Source organism: Bos taurus, chromosome 7, assembly GCF_002263795.3.
Source record: "Bos taurus isolate L1 Dominette 01449 registration number 42190680 breed Hereford chromosome 7, ARS-UCD2.0, whole genome shotgun sequence".
NCBI classification, from domain to species: domain Eukaryota; kingdom Metazoa; phylum Chordata; class Mammalia; order Artiodactyla; family Bovidae; genus Bos; species Bos taurus.
Window position 1 is genome coordinate 19,855,441 of NC_037334.1, and position 22,648 is coordinate 19,878,088.

Sequence of the window (22,648 nt, forward strand, 5' to 3'; positions counted from 1 at the left end):
CCGGCTTGGGGGAGGGGAAAGTACCCTCATCTAGGGAGCTGCTTCCCGGAAGAGGTGATGATATATCCACAGGGCCTGCTGGCCGGGCAGGACACTGAGCTGCAGCAGCAGGAAGAGAGGGTACGAATCCTAGACAAAGAAGTAAGAGGTGCACGCATCAACCAGCGCGCGCGCATGTGTGTGTGTGTGAGAGAGATGGTGCCTTAGCATGGCTGGACACACTGGCCTTTCCTTTCTCCCACCTGCAGGGCTTGGGGGGCAAGGAGCCTGAGGGCCTTAGGGGAGCCTCCATCCTGGGCCTCCCTCACCTCCTTCCCTCCTACCTCCTGCAGTTCCAGTGCCGCCAGCACTAGGCCACCGTGTCCACTGCCGGCTCTGGTTACTTGCTCCCAGCCGGGCCACCAGCTTGCACCCGCAGCTCCCAGCACTCAACCCTGACACCTGATCAGCTCTGAGCAAGCAGCTGCCCCAGGGGGCCCGAGGATGAGCAGAGGGAGGAGACAGGGTGGCAGCCGGGCTGTCTGTTGGCCAAGGGGCTCTGGCGGGAAGACACGGAGGTTCTTCCCTAACATCGCTGGACTTATTTCGGTTTCTGGAATGAGCCACCTTCTTTCTCTCCTCTCAGCCTTTGTACTTGCAGTTCCTCTGCCAGGAGCCTTCTTTCTGTACCTCCTGTCACCTCCAACTGGCTGATTCTCACTGGTACTCACTGTTCAGATAGTTGCTGCAACATCCCTTCTCCAGGAAGCCTTCCTGGTTGCCCCCAGGCTGGGTCAGGCGCCTCCTTTGAGCCCCTTCATTGTCCAGGGCCCTCATTACAAGCCAGTCACACCAAGTCACCATTGCCCCATCACAGGGGGCTGCCTGTGGTCTCCAGCGTCTCGCCAACACACAGTAGGTGCTCAATACATTTCCTGAATAAGTCCTCAAGCCTCCATAACAAGGACATAAGCAGTTTCTCCAGCCTCTAGGTGCGGTCAGGACTTGTCTTGCTGAGTGATTATCACACACATGGATAACGTTCAGGTAACTTAGAACGGCATCCGTTAGCCTCCCTAGTGAGGGTCCAAATTGCCTCCTGACTCCAGCACACATGCACAGCAACCCTGAATTTGTATATTTATAAACTTCTGAAATATGCAGGGGGAAGAACCTTGGATTGGAAGCAAGAGTTTGGGTTTCCTCTCTCAGGCTCTGTCCTGGGATTGGGGGACGCAGGGAGGTAAGTGGGCGTCAGTTTACTCGTTTTCAAAAGGGGAAAGAGGGAACCGATCGCTTGCGCCCTTCATTTTACAGGTGACTGGAGAACTTTCACGTGGGCAGTCCCCTAGTATCCAGCCCGGGTCATTGAACAACACTTTCCCAGGCCCCCACCCCACATGATCAGCGTATAAGAACCCGCCAGGCCATTGCCAGCAGTTAATATGGCGACTGCGGCGACAGTGCACGGCGCATGCGCCTTGCGAGGAGCGGCCGGGTGCGAAATATGAGAACACGGCTCCTCCTTCTTCCTCGTCCCACCCTATTTCCGGCGGAAGCGGCCGCAACAAGTTAAACTTTATTGTTCCCTTTGGTGCAGTGAGGATGTCGGTGAATTACGCGGCGGGGCTTTCGCCGTATGCAGACAAGGGCAAGTGCGGTCTACCCGAGGTGAGCACGGCTGGGGGTCCCGACGGCAGCCGTCAAGGCCGTGGGCTGGGCGGGACCGGCTGGCAGTGGAGCATTGTGGGAATATCAGGAGACACTGAGGCTAGACAATGGGAGGGACTTCCCAGTGAGGAGGGGGCGGGAAGTGACGACCCAGTGCGCCTGGGGATGCGACCACGCCCAGCTCCGGGTCGGTCCGGCAGGGGACGGAGGATAGGACCCACTTCGAGAAGTCCTGAAGTTCTGATGGGGGAACAAGGCTTGTAGTTCCAGGAGGAAGGCACCGGGGCAAAGGCGGGAGGTGGCAATAAACAAACTTGGAGGGCAGATTTGGGCAGAGAGGTTTCCATAATTGGGGCAGGATGGGCCTCACGTGCCAAGTTGAGGACCTGACACTATTCTGAGGCTGGTGAGGATTTTTAGTTGAGGAGGAACCTGGAGGATGGAAATCAGAGCCCTCCAACCTCGTTGAGAGAAGTCCCCGCCATGCACTGAGACCTTGGCGGGATCCCTTCGTTCTGGGTCTCTTTCCCTCCTGTAAACTGGAGAGAAGCTTGCTCCCTCCCACAAAGGTTGGTCCGTTCCTTCTGAGTCAGTCATTCACGAGTTCTCAGATGGTGTGAAGCCCCACTCTTCTCTCTTGCCAGTTTTTTCACTTTATCCCACAAACATTTATTAAGTACCTACGTTCACCCTGGGACCACATGGGGAACCAGACAGGCCAAGCCCCCTCGTTCCAGCTGGGAGACAGATGAGCAGCAAATAAATGTAAGGAGTCAGTCAGATAGTGGTCAGCGCTAGGCAGAAAGGTAAAGCGGATGATGAGAGCTGGGGGCTGCATCGCAAACTAGGTGGCTGGTAATAGCCACCACTAAGATAACTCAGCAGTATGAAATACATTTAATGTTATGCAACCATCATCACCATCCATTTACAGAACTTTCTCCTCTTCCCGAACTAAAACTCTGTCCCCATTAAACAGTGACTCTCCATCTCCTCTCCCAGCCCCAGGCCCACCATCTGCTTTCTCTTTGTATCTGACTCCTCTTGGGACCTCACATAAGTGAAATCACACAGTATTTGTGTTTTTGTGTCTGTCTGATTTCACTGAGCGTGTGATGTCCTCAGGTTTCATGTGTATTGAATAATGTGTCCAAATTTTCTTCCTTCTTAAGGCTGAATAATATTCCATTGTATGTGTTGCTGTTCTTCAGTCACTCAGTCATGTCCAACTCTTTGGGACCCCATGGACTGCAGCACGCCAGCCTTCCCTGTCCTTCACTATCTCTTGGAGTTTGCTCAAACTCATGGCCATTGAGTTGGTGATGCCATCCAACCATCTCATCCTTTGTCATCCCCTTCTCCTCCTGCCTTCAGTCTTTCCCAGCATCAGGGTCTTTTCTAATGAGTTGGCTCTTCGCATCAGGTGGCCAAGTATTGGAGCTTCAGCTTCAGTATCAGTCCTTCCAATGAATATTAAGGGTTGAGTTCCTTTAGGATTGACTGGTTTGATTGTACGTGTAGACCACATCTGTTAGTATCCATTCATCTGTTAATTGACACTGGGGTTGCTCCCATATTTAGCTCCTGTGAATAATGCTACTGTGAACATGAGTGTGCAAATGAGATAGCTTTTGAGCCAAGATGGAGAGGAAGTGCAAGGGAAGTCATGTAGGTGTCTGGGCAAAGGACATTCCAGGTGGAGGGCTTTGCCTCTGCAAAGCCCTGAGGCTGAACTGTGCCTAGTGTGTTGGAGGAACATAAAGGAGGCCTGTGTGGAGTGAATGAAGGGGAGAGAGGGAGGAGGGGAGAGCAGGAATGGGGCAGGTACTGCAGGGCCTTGTGGGACTTGGTGGGGACTTGGGTTTTTCCATCGAGAGAGGTGGGAGCCCTGGAGGGCTGTGGGCAGAGAAAGGATGTGATAACAAGCTGCCTTTTCCCACCCATTCCCCTCCTCCTGGGCAAGGCAGTCTGTGGCTTGTGGGCTTGCCCACTGTGGGACATGTTGTAACTTCTCCTGAAACCATGAACTTGGAGTGGGATTTGAACCCATGGTTCAGTTGAGATCACACCCTTGTCTTAGGACTTAATGAAGCTCAGTTTCTTTATTTCTCACTGCAGAAAGAATTTAGTGCGAGACAGAGATATGTGCATGCATGCATGTTAAGTCGCTTCAGTTGTTTCTGACCCTTTGTGACCCTGTGGGCCATAGCCTGCCAGGCTCCTCTGTCCATGGGATTCTCCAGGCAAGAATACTAGAGTTGATTGCCATTTTCTTCTTCAGGGGATCTTCCCAACCCAGGGATTGAACCCGTGTCTCTTAGGTCTCCTGCATTGGCAGATGGGTTCTTTACCACTAGTGCCACTTGGGAAGCCCCAAAGTGATAGGTAAGAAGTGGATTTATTTAGAGAGAAACACTCTGCACAGACAGAATGCAGTCTGTCTCAAAAGGTGAGAACAGCCTTGGGAGAAATACTCCACACACAGGGTGTGGGCCATCTCAGCAGGTGAGAGGTTCTGAAATATGGTGTGGTTAGTTTTTAGGGGCTGGATAATTTCATAGGCTAGTGAGTGGGAGGATTATTCCAATTATTTCAGGGAAGGGGTGGGGAATTCCAGGAATTGGGCCACCACCCATGTTTTCGCCTTCTGAACTGTCGTGCCATTTATCATGCTGGTGTATTACAATGAGCATGTAATGAGGCTCAAGGTCTACTGGAAGGCTCGTCTTCCGCCATCTTGGACCTAGTTGCTTCTAATCAGTTTTTGTCACATTTTATTGATCTCAAGTGGCCTGGGCCTAAAACCGGCCTAAAACTGGGAACTGAAGCGAGGCTTGAGTTCCCAGCCAGAAATTGAGCCTGGGCCAAGGTGGTGAAAATACCGGATCCTAACCACTAGACTAGTGGTCAGTGACAAGGGTCCTGGCCCTTCAGCTTTGCAGAAAAGAGTTTCCACAAAGACAGAAAGTAGTGAGGAAGCAAGTAGAGTATTTATTAGGAAGAAAAAGAGTACAATACCTAAGGATAGACACACAGGCAGACTCAGGGAGAGTCCCTGAGTTGTGCTCTTGTGGCAGTTTAAATCACTTTTATGGGGCATTTCTTCTGGATTTCCTTTGGCCAGTCATTTTGATTTGCCTGGTTCAGAGTCCATGTTTGGTATATCTCAGGCTCCTCCCATGTGTGCACGTGCATCTCTTAGCCAAGATGGATTCTACTATGAAGGCCCATGGGTCGATTATCCTTTGGCATCATTCACCTTTGACCTCCAAGGAGCCTTTCTGCCCACATGTGATCAGCGAGGTCTCTTGACTTTGAGAATGAGAAATATGTGATCTGGGCAGGGCCCAGTGTCCTACCTTAATTGTCTTGCTGTTCTCACCTTAGAGTTTCTTTGGAGCACTGGGAATGAGTCTCCAATCGATTAATCGTTAAGGTGGCGGCGGAGGGGGGTGGGGGTGGGGGGGTGGGCATGTACTTCCTGCCTCACTGTGGCTCTGTCATCCTTGTAGGAAATGGCAGCCCCCTCCAGTGTTCTTGTCTGGAGAGTTTATGAACAGAGGAGCCTGGCAGGCTGCGGTCCATGGGGTCGCACAGAGTCGGACACGACTAAAGAGACGCAGCACCTGCCCCACTCCCTTCTGTTTCACTCCCTGCTGCTCTCCCTCACCCAACAGGTCTTCGACCCCCCCGAGGAGTTGGAGCAGAAGGTGTGGGAGCTGGCACAGCTCATCTGGCAGTCCTCCAGTGTGGTGTTCCACACAGGCGCAGGCATCAGCACTGCCTCAGGCATCCCCGACTTCAGGTCGGTGGGCAGGGCGGGAAGTTAAGGCAGGGCCTGCCAGGCTGCCACAGCCTTCCCTGTGAGCTCGCCAGATGAACAGGAATCAAAGCCCATCCTGCTGCCCTCCCTCCCACTGAGTCTAGGGTGACCCGTCAGTCCCCTAGGGTGTTGGGGATGTGTAAGACCCTTCCTTCAAAGCAAGTCCCTTTATATCACACCCAACATTGCCTTTCATTGGTGAGAACTGGGTCATGTGACTGTACCTAGTTGTAAGTGGTGCTGGGAAACATAAGTCTTTTGTCTAGGCCCACTGTGCATGGCTAAATATTGGGTTCTATTATTACCATAGAAACCATCCAAACCTGTTTCCTAAACTGCAAGTGAGGGTATGAGACCAGATAATGTCTAACTTCCCTCTACTTTGGGCAGCCTGTGTTAGGCAAGGGTCTCATTGCTGAAAAGCAGGGGTCTCAAAATTGTGGCCGCCAAGTGGCCCCTGTAGGTGTGAAGTTTGCAACCCCACCCAGATGGGCAGGCCTGTTGCACTTGTATTCCCTTTCCGAGGCTTCTCAGGCCCCCAGGATAGACTCTCATAGCAGAAGAGCAGATTCCTCGTCTGGAGGAGTGTTAGAACTCTAAGGTGTGAATCTCATCCCCCTTCCATAACCTGCCATCGCTCCCCATTGCCACACTTCAGAGTTCCAAGCACTTCAGGCTGGAAATCAAAGCCTTTCCCAACCTAGCCTTGGTTCAGCTCTCCAACCTCAGCCCCTGCAGCCCCCAGACTGTCTAAACAGCCCTGCCCTTTCCTCTCTGTTCAGAGACAGCTCCACCTCCTCCAGGAAGCCTTCCCCGAGTCCCACAGAGAGCCCTCACTACTTCCACTGGACCAGCCCAGCCCTGGGTTGCTCCCTCTGCCCTGGCCCCCAGAGGGCCAGAGGGTCTGTATCCACCTGTATCTCTCCCTCACAAGATGGAGACCTCCTTGAGGGCAGGGCCTGGGTGCACTAGGGCCCCGGCATCACCCAGTGCAGGGCCATGGACTCCCTGAGGGCAGGGCCTGGGTGCACTAGGGCCCCAGCATCCCCCAGTGCAGGGCCATGCCAAGTGCAGCAGTAGTAAGTGCTGGGCGAGTTGAATAATTAATATCTCCTGTTATGTACCATGTTCTCCCTGTTTCCTACCTCACCTCCTTTGTCTATATCAATCTCTCTGACTTTTTCTCTGCCTGTTTCTCTCTTTTTCTGTTCTCTCTCTCCTTGGTCTCTAAATTCTCTCTGTCTCTTCCACCTGCTGCCGCAGGGGCCCCCATGGCGTCTGGACGATGGAGGAGCGGGGCCTGGCCCCCACGTTCGACACCACCTTCGAGAACGCCCAGCCCACAAAGACCCACATGGCGCTGGTCCAGCTGGAGCGTGTGGGCCTCCTGCACTTCCTGGTCAGCCAGAACGTGGACGGACTGCACGTGCGCTCCGGCTTCCCCAGGTGCCCCCAGTGTCCAGCCCCCTGCCTTGCCTTGAGCAGGCCACCCCTCTCCCTGAGCCTCAGTTTCCTTATCTAGAAAATGGACATTGATGCAGCCCGTCCCTCTCCAGGCCCCTGGGGCAGTTCAGCGAGGCAGCCAGGGAGGGTTGGCGCTCAGCTGTCAGGTCTCTCAGTAGCACCTGGAGAGCTGGGCGGGATCCCCTCTTCCTGGTCCTGGGAGGATTCCAGCCCTGAGCCCTCTGGATCTTGGCTGGCTGGGGATCTGGGGATCCTGCTTCTCCACTGAGCCTCTTCCTTCTCCTCCCACAGAGACAAGCTGGCAGAGCTCCACGGAAACATGTTTATAGAAGAATGTGTCAAGTGTAAGATGTGAGTGCCACTGTGGGAGGGGGCGGGACACAAGGCATGGATGACCCAGGTCAGGCTCCCCAAAAGGTCCTGGTGAGCTAAGCCTGCTGCGTCTAGAGTCAGGGGTGTGACCCTCCCAAGGTGGGATCTGGGAGTGTATCTTCCTCCTGGGAGGTGTGTTCATTTCCTGCAGCTGCCAAAACAACCACAAACCTGAGTAACTTAAAAACAACAGAAATTCATAATCTTATGGGTCTGGAAGCTACAAGTCCAACATCAAGGTGTTGGCAAAACCGTGTTCCCTCCACAGAGTCTTAAACACTAACCTACCAGGGAAGTCCCCAGGCCAGCTTTTTCATGGAAGGCCCCCTCTGCTTCCCCATCCCCAACCCCTGCTGGGTTTGCCAGCTGTCACCTCATGTTTAGATTCTGGTCTTATGCTCCCGCACTTTCCTAGGAAAACAGCTCTGTGTAAAAAGCAGGAGCTGCCCAGGTAGGCTGCAGGGTGGCTGCCTGGGAACCAGCAGTGAGCCGACCCTTTCCTCCTTGGCACAGGCAGTATGTCCGGGACACCGTGGTGGGCAGCATGGGCCTGAAACCCACGGGCCGGCTCTGCACCGTGGCCAAGTCCAGGGGGCTGCGGGCCTGCAGGTGAGTGACCCCTCCCCATGCCCTGGACCCCAGGGAGGGCCGCCAGTCTCCTGCTGACTCCCCTGCTCTCGCTACAGGGGGGAGCTGAGAGATACCATCCTGGATTGGGAGGATTCCCTGCCTGACCGGGACCTCACCTTGGCCGACGAAGCCAGCAGGTCTGACCCCAGTGGGTCCTGGGTGGGGTGGGTGGGGGAGGGGCAGAAACACAGCTAGCTCCAGCCCCGAGGGACCTCAGGAAAGGATTCCAGAGAGGAGTGATCAGCACCCTGTCTGGGCCTCACTTTGCTCGTAATAGCTCTTGTACTGAGCCCTCACATACCATCCTTACCACACCCCAGGGTGGGTGCTGCTCAGGCCCATTTCACAGAGGAGGAAACTGAGGCTGGAGCAGCTGGACTCCTCCATCCAGGCTGCCCAGCCCAGAAGTGACTGAGCCAGGATCAGAACCCAGGAGTCCAAGTATAGATGGCCTGCTCCCCACCAGCAGCTCCACTTCTGCCGACAGGGTTGGGGGGTGGCCCAGAAGAAGGGAAGCATCAGAGGCAGGCCATGGCTGGGCCCCCAGCAGAGGTGGGTGCTGTGTGAGCAGGTCTCCCAGGACTGGCCCCGTTGTGTTGGCAGAGCAGTGAAGCCATGGTGTTTGAGCAAGGGTCAGGGAGTATATGTGCTGGCCACCACACGCCCCTGCCTCATGGGGCAGGAAGAGCGCTGCAGAGACCCTTGCCAAGGGGCTTAGACTAATCCTGCCTCCTGGCCCCAGGAATGCAGACCTGTCCATCACACTGGGCACCTCCCTGCAAATCCGGCCCAGCGGGAACCTTCCCCTCGCCACCAAGCGACGTGGAGGTCGCCTGGTCATCGTCAACCTTCAGCCCACCAAGCACGTACGTGTGGGAGCCTACCCCTGATATCACCCCTGGACCCCACCTCAAGCCTTCCCCCTCCACCTGACTGGTCCCCGCCTCCACAGGACCGCCACGCAGACCTGCGAATCCACGGTTATGTTGATGAGGTCATGACGCGGCTCATGAAACACCTGGGCCTGGAGATCCCGGCCTGGGACGGCCCCCACATGGTGGAGAGGGCACTGCCGCCCCTGCCACGCCCACCTGCCCCCAAGCTGGAGCCCAAGGAGGAGGCCTCCCCCCAGCTCAACAGCCCAGTGCCTGCCAACCCCAAGCAGGAACCCACAGCTGAGCCCTGCACCCAGCACAATGGTTCTGGACCCACCAGCCCCAAAAGGGAGCGGCCGGACAGCCCTTCCCCTCACAGGCCTCCCAAAAGAGTGAAAACCGAGGTGGTGCCTAGCTGACCAGGGGCCCCAGGGAGGGCGGGGTTTTTTAAAATAGAAATCGTGGGTTCTTTTTCTTTTTTCTTACCGGTCTCACTTTGTTACTCATTTCTGTCCTTTGGGGGAGATCTCAGGGTGCTGAGAGCTGGGCTCCAGGCCCGGGGGCAGACTTGCCGTCCACTGGACCTCCCTTTAACTTGGGGCCTATGGAGGGGGCTTGGCAAGGAGCATCCCTGCCCCGGATCCTGAACTTGGAGCTGACAACCCCACACCTGCTCCACCCCCAGTCTGCAGCCCCTGACTCAGGGTGTTCTTGGGAGGCGTGACCAGGCCCTCCCTGATTTCCAGCCTAAACAGGAATCAAGCCTGTCTGCCCCCTGGACCCTCACACTCCCCAACCTCTGCCTATCCCCACACAGCCTTCACAGCCCCTCTAGGAGGGAGGGGACACACAGCCACCATTTAGGAGCCAAACTTCATGGCAGGACAGACAACAGAGGCTCACACTGCCTTTGTGGCTGGAGGGAGACAAGTGGGTCCACCTGACTTCCTCCAGGCTTCCAGAAAAGCCTTCAATGCAATAAAAGCAGAATTTCTTGCATCTTGAGTCTGTGTTTACCATCCACAACCTTGCCCAGGGTCCAATCCCTGGGGGTAGGACTGTGTGGTGCCTGCGGCTCCTGGTGTGTGTGTGTGCTGGGACATTCATACAGTCCAGCTCTGGCGGTAAAGGAAGGCCTTACCAGCTGTTGACATTCCTTGAGTCCTCCATTTGTAAATATTATTTCTGTGATTCTTTAATCCGTGCCCTATGCTACTAGGCTTTGAGCCTCTCCAGGAGAGAGGCCACATCTTCTAATCGCGATTGCAAATTCCCCCACCCGACCCCACATCCCCACACCTGCACAAAGCCGGCAGGGATCCGGGTGTGACTCTTTAAAGGAAGAGCGTGGGTGCAGCTGGGGTCCATGCTCCCCAGCTGTGACCTTGGGCTAGTCCCTTCATTCCCGACGGTTCAGTCTCCTCATCCATAAGACAAGCCGGGTGGGCAGCCTAGTCCCCCAGGAAAGCAGCTGCCCCAGGCCTTCCGCAGACTCCCTTGAAGGGTCTGGGCCGGGGCGGGGCCAGAGCCGTCAGAACCTCGCGCTCCTGGCGCACCCTGCCCTCCATCAGCCGCCGCTCTCCAAGGTCCTGAAGACAACCCTGGCGCCTCTCGTCCCCGCTCCAGCCTCGGGGTCCAGGGACTCCCCCACGTCACTCCTCTATCTTCGGCTGGCCCAGTCCTTCCTTCTGTGGGTTGGGGAGCCCCAGACTAATTAGCCCCCACCATACTCCACCTCCACGCCAGCCGTGTTCTGCCAAGATACTTTATTAAGGATCATGGCAGTTTAAAAAAAGGAAAAGTTTGTGGGTCATGGCAGCGCCGAAGTTTAGGGCTCACCCCGTGCTCTGGGGCCGGGGTCCCTGCAGACTTGGCTGCTTTCTCCTCCGTGTGTGCGAGGGGGCAGGGAGGAGTCCCCAGGGTCGGGGGGCGGGGGTAGTTTTTGAGGCCTGGTGTGTATCGATCTGTCCAGGTCAGGGATCAGTCTGTGCGTGTGTCCCTGTTTCCTTCCGCACCTGGGTCTGCATGTAGATTTCTCAGACTTTGTGGCCTTATGGTCTTTGTCTGAGAATCAGTTTCAGTGTGTACCTGGATCCCTGGGTCTGTAGCTGTGTATCTGTGCATCTCCATCCTAATACCTTCTCCAGGTTCTCTCTCTCACCTTGGATCCCCATGCCTGTCCCTGTCCACTACAGCACCTATTGAAGCACCCCTGAGCAGAGGGGCCAGGGTGGAGAAGGGGGCAGGGACCCATGGTGTTCACAGCTCCCCCCCTGCTGCCTCCAGCCCCACGTGGCCCGGGCTGACTGCTGGCTCAGGTGGGGCACAGTCCAGTAGGGTGGCCTGGTCCAGTTCCTTCACAGAGTTGCCCTGGACCAGAGTTGAGTTGTCCAGATCCTCTGTCGAGTTGTCCAGAGCACGTGTGTCCTGGGATTCCCATTCCCCCGGAGGGCTGCCTGGAGACCTTTCCTGAAGTGCACCAGTGTTGGGCCCGGGTCCGGGGGCCTCAGAGCCTGGTGCAGTGTCGGGAGCCACCCGGGATGCCGCGTCGTTGTGTAGAGTTCTGGAGAAAACTGAGCAAGGGGTGGGGGAGGGTCATGAGGGATGGCCTGAGGGCCGGTTCCCTTCTTTCCTTAGCCCCCAGCCCCAGGGAGCACTTGCAAAGGGGCACCTTCCCCTCCCCCAGTGGGGACTGGGGAGCCAAGCAGAATGTGCCCCAGAGGGGTTTTGAAGGAAGAGCAAATCCGAGTCCACCTACCTCGCACAGGTGCGAAGTCTCCGGGGCTCTCGGCTCTGTTGGAGGCGAAAGGGCTGATGGAGGGGAGGACGATGAGGGCGAAGGAGAAGAGCAGGACCTGGTGGAGATGTGGGTGGGGTCACCCCATCCCTCCACAACCCCTGAGCATGCTTAAGCAGGAAAACAGAGGCCCAGAAGACTAGATCGTGCTGACCCGGCACTCAGGGCTCTGCTCCTACTCATGCTCTCCTCCCCCACAGGCCCCTCTGCCAAGGTTGAGGACACCCTCCCACTCAGAGCTGGGGGTCAGGACTCACTGCTATGCAAGTGCCCGTCTGTGCCGATTTGCTGGTAGACTGGACCACAATGGCCTGGAGTTTCTTCAGCTGTTCCAAGAGAGACCTTAGTGGAAATGGGAAGCCTTGGCTGAGCCCTGTATGGCCTTCACCTGGCTCCTTGTCCATTTCTGTTCTCTCCCAGCCTGGCTGAGGTCTGAATCCTATCCACCCCTCAAGGCCCTACTGCTAATTAAAAGTCCCAGAAGCTCCCTCAATAAATCTCCACTGAACATCTCACCCGCTTTTCTGACACCCAGCCTCCTCCATCCAGGTTGCCATCATCACTCACCTGGACACCAGCCCCCACCTCTGGTCCCCTCAAGCCTCTCGTGCCCCCTCTAGGGTTCACGCTCCATACTTTTCAAATGTGATTCAACCCCCAGCCCTCCAGGTTCCCACCTCCCTTGGGGTAAAAGCCTGAGTCTTCATTGTTGCCCACAAGGCCCTGCATGACCTGCCTCCCTCTCTCCTCTCCCCTGACTCTGCCCCTCACTCACACTGCTCCAGCCACACAGTCCCCTTATTGTTTCTCCTACATACAAGTATTCCTGCCCTAGGACCTTTGCACTGGCTGTGCCCTCTGTACCAAGGACACTGTTCCCCCCCCCCCACCCACAGGTCTTTTTGTAGCTGCTTCTTTCTTATCTTTCTTATCTTCTTTCTTATCTGTTGGATCTCATCTCAAATGGCAGCTTATCTGACTTCCCTGCCTAAAATAGCGCCCCCCCCAGCCCCTTCCCCCTAGTTTATTTTTCTTCCAAGTGGCTATCACTGTTTGAATGATCTTTTACACAGTTTTGTTTGTCTTGAGTATGTTTCTCACTAGAGTATGAGTCTTTTAAGTGGAGGGACTGTATCTGTTTTGCTCACTACTGAGGTATCAGTACCCAGAACTATGCCTGGCACTGAGTAGATGCTAATAAAAACTGAATTAGTACATGTACCCCATAGATGGAATCACCTGCAGTTCTCCAACACACCATACTCCTAGCCTTTGGCCATTCATATACCATTTCCTTCTTCCCTCTATGGAACTCTTATACATCCTTCAAGGGCCCAAGTCTAAATCCCCTCTTCTGTGCAGCCTGCCCCCTCTCTGGGTGGAATCCTCACCTTCTGCTCTGCCCTGCTATCACACAGCCTGTCCCCCCTTGTCCACCTCTCCTGCAAGAGACTCCAGGGTCAGCTTCCCCCTGTCCTCAGTCCCAGTCACACCAAGACTCACAGGTTCTGCTTTTCGAGATGCAAGACCTTCCTCTGAAGTTCCTGATTCTGGGCGGTACAAGCTGACATCCTGCAAATGCAACATCACAGTGACATTCAGAATATGCCTGTCACCCCTGCAGATCCGTGAGCTGCAACTGATGAAACCTAAGAACCTAGAGCCCAAGCTCTGCCACAAGAGAAGCCACCTCAGGAGTTCCCTGGTGGTCCAGTGGCTAGGACTTCACATGCTCCCAATGCAAGGGGCCCAAGTTTGATCCCTGGTCGAGGAACTGGATCCCACAGGCTACAACTAGAAACTCACACAGCTAAATAAACATTTTAAAAAAAGAAGAAAGAGAAGCCATCGCAATGAGAAGCCTGCACATCACAACCAGAGAGTAGCCCCCGCTTCCTGCAACTAGAGAAAGACCACGCACAGCAATGAAGACTCGCACAGCTGACATAAAAAAATAAAACATTCAAATCATGGCATGAGGGTATGTTAGTATCCAGGGAAGAGGATAAATTCCCCCACTAAAAGGCCCTCCTAAATAACTCATGGGATAAAGAAGAATCCACAGTGAAAAGTAGGGAAGACCTAGGAACCAAGTAATGACAACATCCAAATCAAGATGTATGAGATGCAGCTAAAGAAGTGCTGAGGAGAAAACGCATAACCTTATTACAGTTTAAGCAGCTGAACATGTGCAGTGCCTAGTCGCTCAATCGTGTCCAACTCTTTGTGACCCCATGGACTGTAGCCCGCCAGGCTTCTCTGTCCATGGGGGTGCTCCAGGCAAGAATACTGGAGTGGGTTGCCGTGCCCTCCTCCAGGAGATCTTCCCCACCCAGGGATCAAACCCAGGTCTCCTGCATTGCAGACAGATTCTTTACAGTCTGAGCCACCGGGGAAGCCTGCAGCTGAACATACACATTTAAAAATCAGCAAAAGAACAACAGAATAAACTCACTTAAAAAAAAAATGAAAGACACAATAAAGCTAAGAGTAGAAATAAAGGAACTAGTACACAAAAACACAATTGAGTGGGAGGAAAAGTCAGAAATTCATTCTTTGAAAACAATAAGTAAAACAAAGTTCTGGCAAGATTGCTCAAGATAAAAAACAAGCGAAGGTGCAAATACACAACATGAGTTATTACTAAGGTCCCAGCTACAGATGATTCAAAGCTTAAAAAAATAATGGGAGAGAACTATGAACTATCTTATGTCGATAAATTTGAAATGGACAACTTTCCAGAAGAATCAGTTCAGTTCAGTCACTCAGTCGTGTCCAACTCTTTGCGACCCCATGAATCGAAGCACACCAGGCCTCCCTGTCCATCACCAACTCCCGGAGTTCACTCAGACTCACGTCCATCGAGTCAGTGATGCCATCCAGCCATCTCATCCTCTGTCATCCCCTTCTCCTCCTGCCCCCAATCCCTCCCAGCATCAGAGTCTTAGAATAACACATCCCAAAACTGACTAGGGAAGAAATAGAAAACACAGATAGACCTGTAACATTTACTAAAATCACTTTTGGTTTAAAAAGTGAGTGAACTAAGTTTTTATGTTTCCTACCCTGATGCTGGGAAAGATTGAGGGCGGGAGGAGAAGCGGATGACGGGGGATGAGATGGTTGGATGGCATCACTGACTAAATGGACATGAGTTTGAGCAAGCTCCAGGAGAAGGCGAAGGGCAGGGAAACCTGGCGTGCTACAGACCATGGGGTCACAAAGAGTCAGACATGACTGAGCGACTGAATAACACCACCACATTAAAGAACAATGAGGACCCTGCCTCTCAGTATCCTGTATGACTTTAGAGAGGTGATTGGATGGGCTTAGAGTGCACAGGGATTAGAAAAAATGGAGACAGTGACAGACTTTATTTTCTGGGGCTCCAAAATCACTACAGATGGTGACTGCAGCCATGAAATTAAAAGAAGCTTGCTTCTTGTAAGAAAAGCTATGACCAAACTAGACAGCATATTAAAAATCAGAGACATTACTTTGCCAACAAAGGCTCCATCTAGTCAAAGCTATGGTTTTTCCAGTAGTCATGTATGGATGTGAGAGTTGGACTATAAAGAAAGCTGAGTGCCAAAGAACCGATGCTTTTGAACTGTGGTGTTGGAGAAGACTCTTGAGAATCCCCTGGACTGCAAGGAGATCAAACCAGTCAATCCTAAAGGAAATCAGTCCTGAAGATTCATTGGAAAAATGATCCTGAAGCTGAAATTCTAATACTTTGGCCACCTGATGTGAAGAACTGATTCATTGGAAAAGACCCTGATGCTGGGAAAGATTGACGGGAGGAGGAGAAGGGGATGACGGATGAGATGGTTGGATGGCATCACCGACTCAATGGACATGAGTTTGAGCAAGCTCCAGGAGTTGGTGACGGACAGGAAAGCCTGGTGTGCTGCAGTCCGTGGGGTCACAAAGAATCGGACACGACTGAGCGACTGAACTGAACTGAGAGTGCACAGTTCTTAAGTTGAGGAAGTTCCTCCTTCCTTCTACTCCCTGGAAGGAAGCCATGACAGCTCTGAGGACCAGAGAGGCTCAGACAAGGGAAGTAAATGTCCCACCTACAGGCAAAGAGCCAGGACATAACCTCCCTTCTTGACATAGCATCATCTAGGGCAGTGGTCCCCAACCTTTTTGGCACCTGGGACTGGTTTCAAGGAAGACAGTTCTTCCATGAATCCGGGGTGTGGAGGGGATAGTCTTAGGATGATTCGAGCACATTACACTTAATTTTCACTTTATTTCTATTTTCTGGAAATTAGGGTTAGGGTCTGTGCTTCCAGGAGAATCTAGTGCTGCTGCTGATCTCACAGGAGGTGGGGCTAAGGCGGTAATATGAGTTGGGGGGAGCGGCTGTAAACACCGTTGCTCCCTTGCCTGCTGCTCACCTCCTGCTGTGCGGCCTGGTTCCTGACAGGCCATGGATTGATACCAGTCCATGGCCCAGGAATTGGGGACCCCTATTCTAGGGGATTAGGGGCCTCAAAATTGAGCCCTGTGCCACCTCTAGGCATTTTTCCATCCTTGTAATTCACAGACAAAACAGTCGCTCCCATGTGGCACAGTGGTAAAGAATCCACTTGCCAACGCAGGAGACTCAGAAGACGTGGGCTTGATCCCTGGGTTGGGAAGATCCCTTGGAGAAGGAAATGGCTACCCAGTCCAGTATTCTTGCCTGGAGAATCCCATGGACAGAGGAGCTTGGCAGGTTGCAGTCCATGTAGTCGAACATCACTGAGCAACTGAACACACACACACACACACGCGCGCGCGCGTGCACAGATTGTGACCTTTGCTCCACTGCATGCCTCTCTCAGGCCTCAGTCCCCACCCCCTTCACCTCGAGTGTGGGGTCCTGGGTCCCCAGCCTTACCGAGTCTCCAGGCCATCAATGTATTCCTTCTTCTTTTTCCGGCTTTCTTGAGCTGACTGTTTGTTTCGGATTTTCCGGCGGATCTTTTTCAGCATTCGCTCCTCATACTGCAGAGTGACATGGGGAGGAGACTGAGTTAGTCTGAAGGGTTTACTCTCTTGTCCAGAGCCCACAGTTTCACCCCCAGTATCCTCCCAAGGGAGCCAGACTCAGGGACTTGAGGGCAGACCCTTCATGGCTTGAAGGCCAGATTTTCTGTCCTCAAATTCCCTCAGAGTCTCTAGTGGTTGTGGGGGTGGGGAGGGGCGGGGGGATGGGAATGGTCCTGGTTTCCTGACGGTCTTTGTGCTCCCAGTCCCAGTTCCATGATTAACAACTAGATTTTGTGCACTGGTGCAGTCGCGCCACCATCTGGCCATGTGTAGGATTGGCGCCTTTTCCCAGGCCAGTTATCACTAAGAGAAGTCTTTCAACTGGAAAAGGCAAACTCAGGTATTGATACTGAGTGAACAGGCTGAGTGGAGGCCCCGGCCAGCTAGAAAGCCCCCTCTGTGTTGGCTCTGACGATGAATTTTCTGGTTCTGGTGACAGACACATCCTAACACTCTAATTACGTGTGCTGTGCTTAGTCACTAGTCGTGTCCGACTCTTTGTGACCCCACCAACTGTAGCCCACCAGATTCCTCTGTCCATGGGAATTCTCCAGGCAAGAATACTGGAGTGGATGGCCATGCCTTCCTTCAGGGGATCTTCCCAACACAGGGATCGAACCTAGGTCTCCAGCATTGCAGGCGGATTCTTTACCATCTGAGCCACCAGTTAGGGAGACATAAAGGTGAGATTCAGGCTTCCCAGGTGGTACAGAAGTAAAGAATCCACCTGCCAATGCAGGAAATGCAAGAGACATGAGTTCGACCCCTGGGTCAGGAAGATCCCCTGGAGTATGCAGTGGCAACCCACTCCAATATTCTTGCCTGAAGAACGCCATGGACAAAGGAAACTGGTGAGCTACCATCCATAGGGTCGCAAAGAGTTGGACATGACTGAGTGTGCACACACACACACACACACACACATGCACACAAAGGTGAGACTCGTGGGCATGTTGCTGCAGGAAGTGGGGTGAGGCCGAGCCAGGGGTCCCATGGACTCACCTTGGTAAGGGGCAGCTGAGTGGGCAGAGTGATGCCTTCTTTGGCTAGTAGCTTCTTCTCATCCTCCGTCAGCACCAGCTCCTGGCAGTGCCCAGTCCCAGGTCGCAACAGGTGGGGGGCTGCCAGGTGATGTTGCTGCTGTGGGGAAACCAGGAGAACTGTTTTGGGGGCAGAGACAGTGACTACCTCTGAGAAATAAAAGGCATGGAGAAACAATTGATCCAGTCGCTGTAGGGTCCACACTGGCACTAGGGCACCAAACAACCAGCCCACAGCCCTCTGACCCAGCCATTCCGTTTCCAGGAATTCATCTTACAGATACAAGTGTGGTTTTTTGTTTGTTTCACAAATAGTCATTTGACAGTTATGTGTTTAGCATCTACTACAGGCTACGCACTGCTCCGCGCTCTGAGCATTCCTTGCAGCTCTTGTCTGCAACAGGAAAAGGAAAATCCAACAAACAGGGTGTATAGGATAAGTGAGCCTCTGGGAAAAGAGAGTGAGAGGTGGTTCTCCCCATGTACCTGTTTGTACCTTTGGAACTTGGACTGTGTGCATGCATTTGACTATTCAAAAAATTTTCAAACTAAATTTAAATCACGAAATAGAAACACTGAAAATGAAAGAAGCGTGTCATCAGACAGCCAAGTTCTAGGAATGTCACACCATGACTCAGGAATAAAGGTAGAGATTGGGGCAGCCTGCTATCTATCGAATAAAATTCCAGTTCCTGGAATTCCAGGCCATTGATCAGTCCAACCATTTTCTCTTCAGGGCTCAAGCCTCAGTGTGTTCATCTGCAATATGGGAAGATTAATATCATTGTTTTGTGGAAGTGGGAGGCCTTCTTCCCCTATTGCCTCCCACTTCCACAAAACAATGATATTAAACTTGATATTTTTACAAAATCCAGTTAGCATTTCCAAAGTAGTCATTTGTCTTTCCTATCCTTCAAGACCTGCTGAAGTTCTATCTCCTCCAGGAAGCTTTCCTGGACCTGCAATGCCCCTCTAGCCTCTCTCCCTAAGCAGTCATTGTCCCCTCTTGACCATGAGGTCCCCATAGACTGAGCACACAGCTGATGCTCACTGCAGGTCTCTCAAGTCAAGAGGGATGTTCTGGTCTTTTTTAGAGGTTGTCAGGACAACTTTAGGCATCAGGAGATCAAATCCTGACTTGGCCACATGCTTGCTGTGTGACTTTGTGTCTGTGGCTTAACCTCTCTGGGGACTGGTTTTCTCATCTGTGAAAGGGAGCAGGGTACTAACTGGGTTCTCAGGCCTGGTTTGCCCATAGCGGAAGCTCAGGGCAAGATAAGATAGCCCAAGGTAAGCATACAAAGGGCACAATAGACCCAATAGGTCAGCTCAGGAAGTGGGCCTGCAGCAGCTGTGTGATTTAAGGCAAATTACTAAACCTCTCTGTGCCCATTTAATCATATGTGAAATTAAGATAATAGCCTCAATTTTCACGGTTGCTTTGAATTAAAAGACCTGGGACCAATACCAATTCCTGTCTGTGACTGTCTTCCAGTCTTCAAAATGGGTGTATTGGGGCCCCATGAGCCCAGTGCCCCTCCCAGCTCTGATGCTCCAGGGGGCAGGTGGGGGCTGCTCACCAGGTCCCCGCTGCTGCTGGAGAGGAGGAGGTCCTTGACTGTGAGGTTGTAGCGTGAGGGCGAGTCAGCCAGGTCGGTCTGCTCCTCAGCATAGACGCCTGGGCTCCACATTTCTAACAGGGCACATGAGGATGGAGACAGGGGTGGGGGTCAGGCAAGGGGCCTCGAGCTCCCAGGTCCTACCTGCCTCCTCCAGCAAAGCTACAGCATCGACCCTAATGTGCTAGGCATTTGTTGCCTGGCTTGGGACTCCAAGACCAGGTGCCTCAGTCTCCCCTCTGCCATAAGACGGGGACCCCAGTTCATCAGGACGTTGTTAGGAACCCACGGCCAGCCCAAGAGGGAGTGGCTGTTATCACTCAGGATTAGGGGCTGGATCTGCAGCTGGCCTGGCCTTATCTCCTCCTGGGGGCAGGGACCAGTTCTGATTCACCCGCAGTTCCCTCCCACCAGCTACCTGGCACCCCATAGGTGAGCTGCTCTGGAGAGCACAGTCTTCCGAGTCAGAGGGCCCTTGCTTCTAATACCAACTGGGTGGAGTTGTGTGACCTTGGGTAAGGGAGTAAACCTCTCTGAGCCTCAGTTTTGTCAAGTCTCCAATGGGACTAATAAGTACTCCCACGCCATTGAGGGGCTCAAAAGACAAAGGATGCCCTCTTGGTGGAGTCTTCTGCATCAGGCCTTTCCCCAGGTCTGTAGGAGCACCCCAAGGCCTGGGATCCCACAATCTCACGAACTTTCACTGAGTCTCCTATGAACCAGGCATGGAAGGTATAAAAAATGAGGTTGCCAGCACAATGCTTGAGGCAGACTGCATCCCAGCTCTGCGGCTCTGACTCATCTCTTAACCATCCGGAAAATGGGTCCATGACAGCACACCAGTGCCCATCTCAAAGGGTGGATTTGTGCGTTCAGTGCCTGAGACAAGGCAAGGATAGTCAGCTGACACAGGACTCACCCAGGTCTATGGCAACAGAAGTCTCAAGCCTTGGGGCCACTGGCCCGAGGTGCCTGGCAGGGCAGGTGGGGCCAGGATGGTAGGAGGGGCAGGGCCCCTTGCCAGACTCCACACTATGGCAGCCGGCAGGGGTGGCAGGCACCCCACCGTGTGGAGGTGTGTCCTGGGTGTCAGAGGGCAGATCTTCTGAGATGCCACTGTCACTGGCCGCGGGGGACCAGGTTGGGGAATCTGAATCTCCAGAACCCAGGATGGAGTTGAGGAAGTCATCAGAGTCCGCACCTGGCAGGACCTGTTGGGACAGAGGGCACCGGTGGGAATTAGGAGGTCTATGCTTTGCAATGCTGTGTCTCTGGGCAAGCTGCTGACCCTCTTTGGGCCTCACGTGTCCTTTCTGTAATATGGAAAGAGCTAATGTTTGTTGCCCATTGGCATGGCTGGAGCCTGAACCCAATCGTGTAGCTCGGGAACAACATCAAACCTTGTCGAGCGAGGAACAAGCCCCAAGTTTAAGTCTGGAGCCAACTTCAAACTACTGTGTGACCCAGGACAAGTTACCACTCCTGTCTGGGCCTTGCTTTCCACCCCTTTAAGAAGAAGGCGATGTCATCTGGCCCTTAGGGTCGCTGAAAGGGTTTATACAACGTGCTTTGCTAAAATCACATGTGTGTGTGGTAAAGGCACAAAGCTGAGCGGAGTCCCGGCTCTGACCTGGGGGTGGGGACGACGCATTGGGTTATCACCTGGTCCTCCCCATGGCCCCAGTCCTCTCCCAGCTCTACGTGTCTCAGGACGCCGTCCTGCCGGTCAAACAGTAGATCCAGGAGTTCCAGGCTGTCGATAGGGCCCATGGGACTGGTGGAGGAAGCCATCTGGGGCGAGGAGGGGACACCTGTGAGGGTCATGCAGCCCCTCTCCTGCCCACTGCCCATCTGCCACCACCTGAGGTACCTTCCCCTCTGCTTCAGTCCCAGCTGTAGCCCCCAGGTCGGCCTGCCCCTCCTGCCTGCGGAGCCTCAATCTCCAAATCTCTGTTATGGGGCCAACCCAGAGGCTCCTGGGCCTAGGAGCCAATTTCTTTAAAAAGCACTAGACAGCTGCCCCGTGGGGATGGACAGCAGATGAAGCTAGCCCCCTCTTGCATTCCCATCCTGTAAGAATCCCCCCCCCACCACACACACACACCCTTTTCTGGAAGGCAGGGAAGCCCAGAATAAAGTCCAGCAGCGGCCCGGAATAGAGACACAATCTTAGTCATTGTATTCTCCCTCCAGGTCTCAGTCTTCCCATCTGTACAAGGGGGTGTGAGGTGCCTGCCAATTCTGGGAGCTTGGGGAGAGTTCCTGGCATAAATCGTCCCTCCCCTGGGGACCCGTGCAGGTCTCACCTTTCCAATAGCTAAGTCCCCATCCATGAGTCCCTCTAGCTCCTTCTCCAGACCTCCTGCGTCTGCCTCGAGCTGAAGGCTCAGTCTGCCATCAAGTCTCCCGGGCTCAGCTGCGTCTTCTCTGTGGTTGTCACCACTCCCCAAAAGATGCTGAAATAGTCCCGGGGCTCTCCCAGCCCACCCCAAGGTGCTGATTGGGCAACAGGCAGGACGGACAGAGTTAAGGGCCAATGACAGCGGGGCAGACTAGGGGGAGGGGCGGGAAGACCGTTATCTCGCATGTTTTGTGCTTTTCCAGTCGCAGTGGGCAAAGGCCAAAGTCTGGGGTTCCGCGGCTCCATGATCTTTCCCCTACTTTCGGGGACTGTGTCTTCCATAGTCCCCGGATGTCAGCTCCAAGAGAGCCCAGGGCCCTTGGCCGGGTCCCGTCCACTCCCAGAACAAAACAGAACCCAAAAGAATAGCCCAGACTTTTGGGGGCACCCTTCCTTCAGCCAGGAGTTCCCTTCCTTCATCACAGCTGGCAGCCCTCAAAGCCCCCTTCCCCCAGGCAAGGTCTCTCCGGCCAAACCAGAGCAATCAATCCCTTCTAGAATCTTCTAGCGTTCACTTATTCTCAACAGATATTTATTGCAAGCCAAACTGATTCCTGCCTCAGGGCCTTTGCACTGGCTGTTCCCTCTGCCTGGAAGGCATATCTGCTCAACCCAACTCTCTCACTGTGTTCACACATTCCTGAATGTTTGCTATTTGTGGAACCCAGCACAGACAACTGAGAAGCCCCTCTGGGATTCCATCCACCCCCAACACACACAACCAGGGAGGGCCCCCCACCCCTTACCGCTTGATCACATCACTGTTTTCATGGACCTCACTACTGGAAATTTTCTTGTTTACTTACCTATATTCTTCTCTCATTGCTCCTCTGCCCTTTCATATGAGCACCTTCAGGGGGACAATAGAGGCTCTTTTGCTCTCAGCAGGGTCCCCAGTGTCTTAAAGATGCCCACACACAGGAGGCACTCCATC

General features: G+C 53.6%; 3 protein-coding genes across 5 annotated transcripts in view; 1 reads left to right on the plus strand and 2 right to left on the minus strand.

Moving 5' to 3' along the window:
• Positions 1-1,471, minus strand: part of ANKRD24 (ankyrin repeat domain 24) — a 36,250-nt gene extending 34,779 nt beyond the window's left edge. Inside the window, exon 1 of the mRNA XM_059888658.1 lies at positions 324-1,471. The gene's annotated coding sequence lies outside the window, so the exon portion shown is untranslated. The remainder of the gene's footprint in view (positions 1-323) is intronic.
• An 82-nt stretch (positions 1,472-1,553) lies between these two features.
• SIRT6 (sirtuin 6) lies at positions 1,554-9,813 on the plus strand. 2 transcript variants are annotated; one of them, NM_001098084.1, is given in 8 exon segments: positions 1,579-1,650; positions 5,328-5,455; positions 6,737-6,919; positions 7,229-7,288; positions 7,823-7,918; positions 7,996-8,076; positions 8,682-8,805; positions 8,892-9,813. In NM_001098084.1, coding segments are annotated over 8 exon segments (1,080 nt in total). In that variant the 5' UTR covers positions 1,579-1,584; the 3' UTR covers positions 9,234-9,813.
• Positions 9,814-10,563: 750 nt separating this feature from the next.
• Positions 10,564-21,748, minus strand: CREB3L3 (cAMP responsive element binding protein 3 like 3). Of its 2 annotated transcripts, none has more exon segments than NM_001034432.2 (10): positions 10,564-11,387; positions 11,573-11,669; positions 11,869-11,953; positions 13,115-13,183; positions 16,503-16,609; positions 17,657-17,794; positions 19,275-19,387; positions 20,233-20,524; positions 20,976-21,104; positions 21,620-21,748. In NM_001034432.2, coding segments are annotated over 10 exon segments (1,371 nt in total). In that variant the 5' UTR covers positions 21,647-21,748; the 3' UTR covers positions 10,564-11,073.
• Between the last annotated feature and the right edge of the window lie 900 nt (positions 21,749-22,648).

What these genes read in the sequence shown, in the direction of transcription:
- SIRT6 (XM_010806985.4), top strand. Translation starts at nt 1,619, where the DNA reads ATGCAGACAAGGGCAAGTGCGGTCTACCCGAG. An exon ending in GAATGTGTCAAGTGTAAGAT is followed by an intron (nt 7,289 to 7,822) that starts GTGAGTGCCACT and finishes TCCTTGGCACAG; the next exon opens with GCAGTATGTCCGGGACACCG. An exon ending in ACCTTCAGCCCACCAAGCAC is followed by an intron (nt 8,806 to 8,891) that starts GTACGTGTGGGA and finishes CCGCCTCCACAG; the next exon opens with GACCGCCACGCAGACCTGCG.
- CREB3L3 (XM_015472070.3), bottom strand. Translation starts at nt 21,646, where the DNA reads ATGGATGGGGACTTAGCTATTGGAAAG. An exon ending in CTCAGCTGCCCCTTACCAAG is followed by an intron (nt 16,610 to 17,656) that starts GTGAGTCCATGG and finishes GTCACTCTGCAG; the next exon opens with TATGAGGAGCGAATGCTGAA. An exon ending in CATCTCGAAAAGCAGAACCT is followed by an intron (nt 11,954 to 13,114) that starts GTGAGTCTTGGT and finishes ATTTCCACTAAG; the next exon opens with GTCTCTCTTGGAACAGCTGA.